The sequence below is a fragment of the Lucilia sericata genome, unplaced genomic scaffold (genome assembly GCF_015586225.1).
Source record: "Lucilia sericata isolate MDLA Ls3-8-SP2 unplaced genomic scaffold, ASM1558622v1 Contig001258F_arrow, whole genome shotgun sequence".
NCBI classification, from domain to species: domain Eukaryota; kingdom Metazoa; phylum Arthropoda; class Insecta; order Diptera; family Calliphoridae; genus Lucilia; species Lucilia sericata.
This window is the reverse complement of record NW_023995211.1, coordinates 56,635-67,891: the sequence shown is the minus strand read 5'-3', so window position 1 is coordinate 67,891 and position 11,257 is coordinate 56,635. Positions and strand designations below refer to the sequence as shown.

At 31.9% G+C, this 11,257-nt stretch overlaps 3 protein-coding genes across 5 annotated transcripts; 2 read left to right on the top strand and 1 right to left on the bottom strand.

Annotated features, from left to right (window-relative positions):
- Positions 1-30: 30 nt before the first annotated feature.
- On the top strand, positions 31-1,253 carry LOC119610647 (cold shock domain-containing protein CG9705). 3 transcript variants are annotated; one of them, XM_037965958.1, is made up of 4 exons: positions 31-94; positions 305-466; positions 534-656; positions 868-1,253. In XM_037965958.1, exons 2-4 carry the CDS (start codon positions 327-329, stop codon positions 1,010-1,012), a joined length of 408 nt encoding a protein of 135 aa, XP_037821886.1. In that variant the 5' UTR covers positions 31-94; positions 305-326; the 3' UTR covers positions 1,013-1,253. The 3 variants fall into 3 exon arrangements, with proteins under 3 accessions (XP_037821886.1, XP_037821885.1, XP_037821884.1); XM_037965957.1 differs by having other exon boundaries at positions 46-232; XM_037965956.1 differs by having other exon boundaries at positions 49-210.
- Positions 1,254-3,025: 1,772 nt separating this feature from the next.
- LOC119610644 (acetyl-coenzyme A transporter 1) lies at positions 3,026-5,456 on the top strand. The gene is made up of 2 exons (XM_037965953.1): positions 3,026-4,792; positions 4,860-5,456. The coding sequence occupies exons 1-2, from the start codon at positions 3,383-3,385 to the stop codon at positions 5,049-5,051; spliced, it is 1,602 nt and encodes a 533-aa protein (XP_037821881.1). The 5' UTR covers positions 3,026-3,382; the 3' UTR covers positions 5,052-5,456.
- LOC119610645 (eukaryotic translation initiation factor 3 subunit E) lies at positions 5,439-7,286 on the bottom strand. The gene is made up of 3 exons (XM_037965954.1): positions 7,030-7,286; positions 6,522-6,914; positions 5,439-6,463 (listed from the first exon to the last, which is right to left on the bottom strand). The coding sequence occupies exons 1-3, from the start codon at positions 7,117-7,119 to the stop codon at positions 5,639-5,641; spliced, it is 1,308 nt and encodes a 435-aa protein (XP_037821882.1). The 5' UTR covers positions 7,120-7,286; the 3' UTR covers positions 5,439-5,638.
- Positions 7,287-11,257: the final 3,971 nt, after the last annotated feature.

The following is an 11,257-nucleotide window of genomic DNA, read 5'->3' as shown; positions in this document are numbered from 1 at the left end:
TTTCCCCAAAAAAGTACTTTTTTCGTACAATGTTACCCTTTAAAACTTTAAAAAGCTAAAATAACAAACTTGGGCAACACCGTGACTTTCATAAGTAACGCGAAAATTAAATTGCACTGATTTTTTTGCTAATTAATTTCTATTGAAATTAAAATAATTAAAAACTACCACAAAATTGTAGTATATTTAACTAAAAGTATTTATTAGCAAGTAAATCTAAAATTTAGAAACTGTAAAACCTTAAAAAACAGTAAATATTTAATTTGCAACAGACCGGCTGACGCCATTTACAATTTTTTAACAGATTAAAATAGAAAAGGCGTAACATGTCTGAGACACCAAGTACTCCTGAGAAACTTACTCCTGGTAAGCCACCAGTATATCGCCGTAGCAGTAGTGGCAGTCCAAGCCAAAACTTGCAGCTTCCAAGTCCAATTATAACCAAACGCACAAGAACTGCATCAACGTAAGTAAATCCCTATTAATATGATTGCACCACTATTCCTTTGCTTAACAAACTGCATCTAAACTAGATCTGCCCGTGCTATGGAAAATCCGGTTGTTAGTGGTATTGTCAAATCTTTCAGTCAATCTAAGGGTCATGGCTTTATAACTCCCAAAGCGGGTGGGGACGAAGTATTTTGTCACATATCAGAGTAAGTATACAAATTTACATACAATCATACATACATACATGCATATGCAAAGATATATGTAGATATGTATAAACATTAAAAAATTTGTAAATGATAAACAAATTGCGCCTCAAATTTGTGCATTAATTACCTTAACCATACATATAATTCATTTATCCCTAATTAATTTCCTCACTTATCTGCCTCTGCCTGTTCCGCCCTGCCTGTCCAGCATTGAAGGTGAATATGTCCCTATGGCGGGTGATGAAGTCAGTTATCGCTTATGTGCTATACCACCCAAATTGGAAAAATTCCAAGCTGTGCACGTTAAAATCGTTAATTTAACGCCCGAGGTCCATCACAAATGGGAAGAATAAATTTAAGCAACGTATGTATGTAATTGTTTGATACAAATCAAAACAACAAAAAAGTTGTGTTTTCTTTAAAGAATTCAAAACACTTATTACGAAAATAATGCCTGCCGTTAAAAATTCTAATGTTTAATTAACCAACAACAACAATAATGCCTCGTTTTATTCGCCAGTTGTAAAATATATAAAATTTTAAGAACAATAAAAATAAAGTTTCCTTTTTTTAGCATCTTTGTTATTATCACTATCTTTTGTGTAGTTTTTTTTCTAAGTTAAAATTTTAATCACATTAAATGAACAACGCATCGTAATTGTATTATTTTATTTTAAAATGACTGTTTTATAGAGTTTATTGTAAATATGAGAAGTACTTTGAAAATATAATTTTTAGTCCAGTTACATATAGTCACCTAAAACGCAAAAGGCCCTATCTAACATTTTTAAAAGTTTACAGGAGAAGCAAAAAACTATTAAAATCGAAAAGTTTGTTTCTATCAACGCGATTTATTTGTAGTAAATAAACAAATTGTTTAATAGTAAAACCTATAATTTGTTATCATAGTTGACAGTGGCGTATATAAAAATGGATACATTTTTTACCTTCAATATTCATACGTTTTAGTAGATAGGGTCTTTTGTTTTTTGTCAATATAATCGATAATGTTGGTCATAGGAGTCCAATTTTTTGTGTGGACATTTGTTTCGATGCAATACATAAGAATCAACAATAAAATCGATTTCGAATTTTTGGTTAGTTAGGGCCGTTTGCGTTTCAGGTGACGATATACATGTTTCAGAGTAGCATCTCAATGCTCACACCTAGAACATGACAAGGTTCAAATTTATTCTTCATTTACACTACGTATCATTTGAATATGGAATTTAATTTTATCAACTTCAATCTTGTAAACTTGATATTGAGAATTACAAAATTTTGGATTATTAAATTCCATATTCTTACTATTAATTTACTATTAAAGGAAATTGGTTTTTTCTCTTTACCTACAATAAATTACGGGTTTTTTTATGTATAAGGATGCTAGTGATTTTACTGAAATGAAATTACCAACGTATATGCAGTTAACAGATCCTTGAACAAATCTGTTTGGCAAATAGATAATCATGTTTCCATTGTTGTTTTTATATAAAAAACAATTACCTATTAAAATGAAGATATTGGTTAACACATTCTGAATTATAATAATAACAAACAATTTTCAATTCCACTTAAAAACTTGAGGGTGATTTGTTTCGACCCGGAAATTTTCTCTCTTTTTCTGGAATAACACCTTTTTCTTATTGAGCTTGTATACATACATATGTATGTATATCTTAGAGTTTTTGAAATAAACAATTTTCCGTAATTATTGACCCAACCCCGATTTTCTTTAATCGAATGCCATTTTTTATAAAAATACGATTTTTCCTAAAAATGTATTTCTTCTAAAAAATTCAGTTTTTAACTAAAAATTAAGTTTTGTTTTATTATAAATTCAGTTTTTCACTAAATTTTTTTTTATAAAAAATGTATTTTTTTTTTCTAAAAAAATTATTTTTTTCTAAAATTTTTTGTTTCTAAAAAATTAATTTTTCATTAAAATTTCTTTTTTATTCATTCACAATTTTTTTTTTCAAATTTGCGATTATTTTAATAGAAATGTAATTTTAATAATAATAATAATAATATGATTTAAAATTAAAAAAATCGATGTGTACAACACATTTATGTGTAGTTTCCAGATAACGTGTGAGTACTTTGAGTAAAAATTTTAAATGTATTTTGTTTTTGTAACAATAACAAAATACAAATAAAATTTTAACTCAAAGTGTTCGCATGCTATCTAGAAACAGCACATTAATTTTTCATAAAAAAATTGTTTTACTAAAAATTTCAAATTAACAAAACCTATTTTTTTTCATTGGACTCCCCTTAATATAAAATATGTGCACAGTTGCACATTTAAGTATTGAAAAAAGTACAGTTTTTCAAACAGGTGATTACAAATGTAAATTTTTTTTATTGTTGTTTTCATCACAAATCTGTGGTTTTTTCATTGCTGTCTTTAGAAAAAGAAAAACTATTTAGAACTTTTAAAAATAATCAATTACACTATTATTTTTTAAATATTTATCAAGTTTTTTATATAAATTATTTGTTGTGACGTACAAAAGAAGTAACTAACGCAGAAAAAAAACACAAATACATTGCTGCTTTATTAAAAAACAAGAAAACAGTAAAAACCCTCACCTCAAGTACCTGCTTTAGTAGCTGCACCAACAACCGCAACGTAAATGATTATTGAAGGAGTGACGTGTCGCTTTTGATTTCGTGCCGTTTTGAATTCATTAAGCGAGTTTCCATTTATTGCCAAAGTAATGGATGTTAGACGACGCAAGGAGTCCGATGGGGACAGGCAGAAGCTAGTGCCACCGACCGAGGCATACCATGAGGAACGTCATGAAAAAACAGATATACGCGGTGACAGGGGCAACATAGCAATTCTTCTTTTCCTGTATATTTTACAAGGCATACCGTTGGGTCTGATAGCGGCCATTCCAATGTTGCTGCAGAATCGGGGTGCCAGCTATAAGCAACAAGCTGAATTTTCATTTGCCTACTGGCCCTTCAGTCTTAAGCTGTTGTGGGCACCCATTGTGGACTCGCTTTATGTAAAGAGCTTTGGACGTAGAAAATCTTGGCTTGTGCCCTGTCAGTACTTGATTGGTTTGTTTATGCTATTATTGTCTTTTGTGGTGGATCGTTGGTTGGGAGGTAATGGCCTAGAACCGAATGTACCATTACTTACAACTCTTTTCTTTTTGCTCAATTTTTTGGCCGCCACGCAAGATATTGCTGTGGATGGCTGGGCTTTGACCATGCTTAAGAGATGTAATGTGGGCTATGCCTCTACTTGTAATAGTGTGGGACAAACGGCTGGTTATTTTTTGGGTTATGTGGCTTTTATAGCATTGGAATCGAAAGACTTCTGTAATACCTATTTGCGTACTGTTCCTCGTGATGAAGGTATGGTAACTCTACCAGAATTCTTGTGGTTTTGGGGAATATGTTTTCTAGTAGCCACCACGCTTGTGGCCATATTTAAAAAGGAAAATGATATAAAAGACGATCATGCGGAATCGAGATACAACGAGGAACATGAGCTGAATATTTATGAAAGTTATAAAATTCTTATTGACATGGTGCGCATGCGTCCCATACAAATACTGGCTGGCATTTTATTGACTGTGAAAGTAACTTTTGCTGCCTGCGATGCAGTCACATCACTCAAACTAATAGATGCAGGGGTACCCAAAGAGAAGCTGGCTTTGTTGGTGGTACCCATAATTCCCTTACAAATTATATTGCCTCTAGTGGTGAGTCGTTATACAAACGGCCCGCGTCCCATGGAAGTTTATGTCAAAGCCATTCCTTACCGTATCTTTTTCGCGTCATTGGCGGCTGTTATTGCCTATTTAACACCCTATATTATAGCTGGTGGCGAAGTGCCAGTTTACTATTACGTCCTGCTTGTTGTCAATTACGGTATATATCAAATCTTCCTGTATTGTATGTTTGTAGCTGTGATGGCATTTTTCGCCAAGATATCAGACCCTGCCGTAGGAGGCACTTACATGACATTCTTGAATACACTTTCAAATCTTGGCGGTAACTGGGCAAACACTGTAATATTGTGGCTGGTTGATGTGCTAACTTGGAAGGCCTGTATCAGACCAGACGAAACTGTTGTCGAAGACAATATTTGTCTTACAAAAACACAAAAGGAGGTAAATTGAATAAAAATATATTTTGACGTTATGAAATCTATACAATTTTTTTTTTGTATTTCTATAGGAATGTACCGCTGCTGGTGCCGAGTGTAGAATAGTATTTGATGGCTTTTATATTGAATCAATAGTGTGTTTGGTTTATGGTGTTATCTGGTTGATTTGCGTACGTAAATGGATAAATTACTTGCAGAATTTACCCACTAGAGATTGGCTGGTGGTAAGCCCTAAAAATTCCCCTGCTGCCAAGTCAAGGTAGCAATTCATTGTATGACATCAAGAGGCTACCAACTGAATGTTAGAAATGTTAAATAATTAGTTAATTATTCCATAGTATCCTATTGACTACAACACAAATTTTAGTTCATTTGTTTTTTTAAATTACGTTTTTGCTTTGGAAACGTACCTGTATAGTACGAATATTTAAAACATGCCAATCCTGATGCCACAGGACATATTATATCAGTCAGTATATATAAACATCCTAAGGTGTGTTTGTATATAATTAATATAAGCTTGACCTTCTTTTCCATAGTAATTACATTATTTAGGTTATCGTCTTATTTATTAGTTATTTTTAATATAAATTATGAAAATTGTATGTAATCAGGTTCCGAATAAAATAAAGAAAATAAATAGACATTGATTTGTTTTCAGCCTAGAATATGTGGAAGATGTTATTTTATTCACAAGGCCTTTTGCAATGTACTGGCATTGCATTTTGGGTACGATATAAAGTTTTTATACAATAAAAAATGTTTTTCTTATTATTTTTGTTTTAATAATTTTGGAATTTTATAAGAATTCGTATATAAAAATATTCTGATGAAGTATAGTATGTGCTGTCTAGTAATACTTCCATGAATCGGCGGACTCTTGATTTTGTTTTTGCTTACTTTTACGTTCAATTAAACCGGCTAAATGTTCCGATCGCATAGATAGCGAATCGATTTTCTCCACCAACTGTTGGTAAGGACTCAAAGGTTGGGTGCCCATAACAACATGACCCAATTTGGAATCAATCTTGGCATTAAGACGAGCATTGCGGATTAGATTGACGATCCAGCATTCGGCTTCGGCGGGATTCATGTTCAATTTGTCAGCCAACATGCTGATGGTGATGCACTGGTGAATACGACAGAAAGTTTCGAAAATCATGAGACGAGCATCTTCAACAAATTCGTTCAGACAAGCCACAATAAAGAAGTCATTGAGAATGACTGTTTGACATTCGTGGAGTTTTAAACGCGCACCCTCGAAATCGAAGTTCACATACAAACATTCAAGGAATTCAGTAATGGGATCACGGTAAGTGTAGGACTCCTGTTGGATGACCTTAATAAGTTCCTTGAGAGCATTGCGACGAGTGCGATTGATGATGACAGCGACGGCCAAGTAACGCATAATGTGAGGACACATAGTTTGAATGGCATTCAAGTAAGAGGGTTTGTTCAAGAAAGTCTCAATGATTAAATCGCGTCCTTTGGGGTGATTGAAGAACACTAATACAGACCAGTGGATGAGCCATGTACGTTGTTGCAAGGCCTGCACGGTGGAGAAGTTGGCATTGTCGATGTAATCACGCAAGCGTGTCAAATCTTCTAAAGCTGTATTCCAGTTCAAGGTTAAGATCTCAGCAGCCAATTTTCCCCACAAGACATTCAAGTAGTTCTACAAAATAATAAATAGTTAATGAAATAATTTAGCACTGTACAAACTCGTTCTTTACCTTATCATTGGGAGACATAACAATCAAGCAGAAATACAAATAGGAGGTGGATTCCTGGTAATTACCGCACTCATACAAGTACTTGGCCAATTTGTAAGCACTCTCCAAATGTTCCACCTTAAAGTTATAGTCCTTTTGCAAAGCATTGACGAAAGTTTTGGAATCTTTCATGCTTTCACCATTTTTCAATATGTCTGTGGCTTTCATAATGGGAGCTACTTCATTTTGCAACTGTTTCAAGGTGGCCAAGACTTCAGCCTTACGTTGCACCAACTCCTCGGGCATTTCTTGGCTTAAGCCCAAACGCTTGCGGGTATCCATGGTGTAATCAATCATGTTGGTTTTGTTAACTGTCTCCAAAATATACTCCAACAACTCTTTTTGATCGTAAATCTAAAAATAAAATCATCTTTTATTAGTCATTTCGCTCCGTTATTGTTCCTCAGCACAGTTTGTGTCAAAACAAAATGCTGCTTGTCTCGACGTCCGTCGATGCCCGAAAACTAACCTCTTTGCCACACAAGAATTCCAAAAGGGGGAAAGTCAAATGCCTGTCCAAAAACTGGCAATTAGTTCTAGTTAAATCGAATTGCGCCATATCGTATGTATCTTTGCACTACTTTTAAATCAATTTATTATGCTTTTGAAATAATTATTTTAATAAAAATAACGTGCTGGCACGAATTTACACAAAAATTCACAAACGTCGCTAAATTAGCGAACAGAGAAAAAGACAGTATATCGGAGCCCTGCGCCGATAAATATTAACGGCGGCGGCTGACACTACAAAATGTCGGTGGCGGCTTAAAACCGCTGTAAGCCAGCTATGTTTTCAACTACGTTTAGTTTTTAAATTTTAAACGATTTTAAATAAAAACGGAGTCCGCGAGATTAAAAAATGGGATTTTGTAGGCAAATATTTTAAAATCGGGATTGTCTACCAGAGTATGAAATTTTTGTATTCCTGAATACTATTTTATATATTTCTCTCGTTATACAACATATTTTCACGAGATTTATTTTTAAACTCACGAGAATTATTTTTATTTCAACTTTTTATACCCTTCACCTTGGTGAGAATTCATTCGACTACAACGAAAGCTTTAATAGTTGTGAATGATGAAATTAAAACTCAGTTAAAGAACAAAACAAGTAAGAAAGTATAGTAGGGCATGAGCGACCATATTATACCCTACACCATTTATGAATATTAAATGTGATTTATTTCTCATAGTAAAGCAATTATCTTCAATATTACCTTGTTCCGATACATTTAAGCAATTTATGGGTGAAAAACTAATTTTCTGAAAGAGGCTTTATAGGGGGGGCTAAGGGCAAATATGGACCAAGCCCGATAAAGTTTTGTGAATATATTTATATAATATTTATTTGTGCTGAATTTCATAGCGATATTTGTGTTTATAAGTTAATTTTGGACATTGAAGTAATTTTCGGAAGTGGACTTTGTATGGGAACTAGGGTCAAATGACGCCCGATCTTTATGAAATTTGACAAGGTCATCAAAGATTGTATAAAACTTAGTTGTGCAGCTTTTCAGAAACCCTTTTCGGGGGGTTCTGTGTAGGGTATAAAAAGTACCAAAAAATTCCACATTCTTAATTATTCTGTCTAGATTTTTGAACACATCAGATTTGGCGCGAACAAATTCTAGCAGCGTAAACACGGATATATCTGAGAGCTTGAATGTTGAGCAAAGCTTTACACCGACCAAATTTCAATGAGCAACTTTATAATTAGATAAAAGAAAACTTGCTTAACAAATTAATTTAATATTGTAAAATTCCATAAATTCAGCGAAAGTTTTCTGTAAGTTATACAATATATGGCGAAATTTTCAAGTCGTATTAAGCTGAAAAATTTTCGGCGGCTGCGGTTTTGACGTTTTGTTCGGCGGCTAGGATTAGTCGTCTTTAAGACGAATCGGCGCGGGTCTCTGCAGTATAATAGAGTTGAGAAACTATTGAGTATTTGGTTACTTAATACGCTATCTACTTATGGGCGAGTACTCGATGTCAAAAATGCTAAGTAAAAAATGTACAATAAAATGTAGTTTATTGAATGTTTAGTAATTAAATATTGTGTTTATTGGGGTATTTATTGTTAAAAGTTTTAAACAGAAAGTTAGATGAATTTATCCTTAAATATATAATAATAATAATTTGATTGATTTTAGCGATTTTAATATATTTCAATGTGGAAAAGTTAACAGCATTGATTATTGCCAATCAAATATTAGTGTTAATAATTTAGCGATTTTTTATAAATTTATAATGATTTTTTAGAATATTCATCAGTTTTCGAAATTACTGCCCTATAAGAAATGAATGACCGAAACTAACACATACAAAATGATTTTACTAACACACACGCAACATTTTTTTATAGAATTGTCGAAAAAAAAAATTTTAATGGATGATTCCATCAACAATGACAGTCAAATGACCGGTAAAATGACCGTTACTGGACCCAATGTGTGGTATAGGGTTGAATTTGCATATGAAAGAATGAAACAACTACATTTTGATTAAAATGTATTAAAATTTATATTTTGATCAACAATGACAGCCAAATGACCGATCAAATGACTGTCACTGTGTTACAGAGTTGTATTTTTCGTCGTTACAAATTAATTGTTTCTGCGAAAGCTAAAGATCAAGAAGCAAAAAAATAAAAAAATTACAAAGTCTTTAAATTATTAAAAATAAAGAGAATTATTATAAACTAAATTTTAAAAAAGTTCAGGAAGTGGATCAGAAGATAAACAATTCGGAGTTTAATTAATCAATGGTAACATAAATATGTACTTATGATTTTTATATTTCGATATTTATGAATACTTATGTATTTCTTTACAGACAACTTATTTCTACAAATTAATAGGAGCATCAGAGGACTTAAGATTCTGCGAAATATGTAAAATGGTGAAGAGACTGGTAATTTATGTATATGATTACTATATTAATAAAATTAACAAAATATATATATTAAAATATCAATAAATTGTGTTTTATTATAAATTGGTATAGCCGTCAGATTTGACGGATATATTCATCAAGTGTGATTAGTCAACAATGACCGATTAATGCATCATTTTTTTATTTGTTAATTGTGATGGATATATCCATCAAGCATGATTAGTCAATCATGTCTAATATTTATATCATCCATGATTAGTAAACAACAAAAGAGTGAGCAGCTCAAATATATGTTTTAAAGTCGATAGAATTCATAAGCGCGAGGGTGATGCAACATCACATGTACACAAATGTTTCCATCACTTTTTACATATTGCCCTTAAGAAAGTGATGGGAGCTTTGTTCTACGCAATGATGGGTATATTCTCAGTAGTGACAGTCAATTGACCGGTCAAATGACTGTCACTGTTCTTATAGGGTGAATTATTGTGCTAGGGTGGCTCTGTTATTATGGACAAAAAATAAGGGACTGATTATTTCTCCGAAAATGAAAACTTGGTTCATTCTATGATATTGTTTCTCCTTTGGATCAAGTAATAAAAAAATAATAAAAACCATAACACTTAACTTCAGTTTCAAACAAATAGCATTGATCCCAGAATAGAATAAATATCGTCCACCTCACAACATTACTAAACGAAGTTGAACCAAAATAGTTTTGGTACTAACCAGCCATGGAAAATTTAAATTCTAATTTATAACTAAAATAGTATTTTCTAAGTTTAAAGGTAATAAACTAATTCCGCTAGACTATAAACTAGAATGTAGGCTATACTATAGACTAGGCTATTAACTGGACTATAGACTAGACAATAGACTAGATTATATACCATGTACTAGACTTTAAACTGAAATATAGACTAGATTATAGTCTATAGGTTTGTCTATAGACTAGACTATAAACTAAACTATAGTCTAAACTATAGACTAGACTATATACAAGACTATAGACTAAACTATAGACCAGATTATATACTATGTACTAAACTATATACTAGAGTATAAACTGGACTATATGCTAGATTATTGACTTTACTGCAGGCTTGTCTATAGACTGGACTATGGACTAGACAATAGACTAGACTATAGACTAGACTATATACTAGACTATAGACTATACTACAGGCTTGTCTATAGACTGGATTATGGACTATACAATAGACTAGCCTATATACTAGACTATGAACTAGACTATAGAATAGTCTATAGAGTAGACTATAAACTAGACTATAGACTGGTCTATAGACTAAAAAATAGACTAGACTAAAGACTAGTCTATAGGCTATACTATATACTAGATAATAGACTACTCTATAGCCTACAGACTGGTCTATTGACTACTTTTCAAAAGTTTATAAATTAGAAAAAGTAAATGGCGTTGGGGTACAGCGTTAGCAAAAAGTACTAAAGTACTGAATTTTCCATGCCTGGTACTCATTTAATTTAATTTTTAATTTAATAATTATTAACATTTTAAAATGTTTTTCCAAAATTCGAACTTAAAAAACTTGTTAGGTTAGGTTAAAAAACTTGTTAGGAAAAAATGTTTTTAAAATAAACAAATTTTTAATATAATATATATTTATTTTTATTTATAACAAAATACATGTTTAATTGTTCTTACAGGGAAATATGTATGTGTGTGTGTGTTAAATTGTCTATTACTAAACCTTAAGTAATAAAAACTAAATTATATTAAATTGTTTTTATTTCATTTTTTTCTTTCTTTTTTTTTTTTAT

Excerpts from the sequence above, each read along its gene's own strand:
- LOC119610647 (XM_037965958.1), top strand. The coding sequence starts at position 327 with ATGTCTGAGACACCAAGTACTCCTGAGAAACTTACTCCTGGTAAGCCA. Across the intron at positions 467-533 it reads CGCACAAGAACTGCATCAAC|ATCTGCCCGTGCTATGGAAA; the intron begins GTAAGTAAATCC and ends CATCTAAACTAG. Across the intron at positions 657-867 it reads GTATTTTGTCACATATCAGA|CATTGAAGGTGAATATGTCC; the intron begins GTAAGTATACAA and ends CTGCCTGTCCAG.
- LOC119610644 (XM_037965953.1), top strand. The coding sequence starts at position 3,383 with ATGGATGTTAGACGACGCAAGGAGTCCGATGGGGACAGGCAGAAGCTA. Across the intron at positions 4,793-4,859 it reads TTACAAAAACACAAAAGGAG|GAATGTACCGCTGCTGGTGC; the intron begins GTAAATTGAATA and ends GTATTTCTATAG.
- LOC119610645 (XM_037965954.1), bottom strand. The coding sequence starts at position 7,119 with ATGGCGCAATTCGATTTAACTAGAACTAATTGCCAGTTTTTGGACAGG. Across the intron at positions 6,915-7,029 it reads AATTCTTGTGTGGCAAAGAG|ATTTACGATCAAAAAGAGTT; the intron begins GTTAGTTTTCGG and ends TTTTATTTTTAG. Across the intron at positions 6,464-6,521 it reads TTATGTCTCCCAATGATAAG|AACTACTTGAATGTCTTGTG; the intron begins GTAAAGAACGAG and ends ATTATTTTGTAG.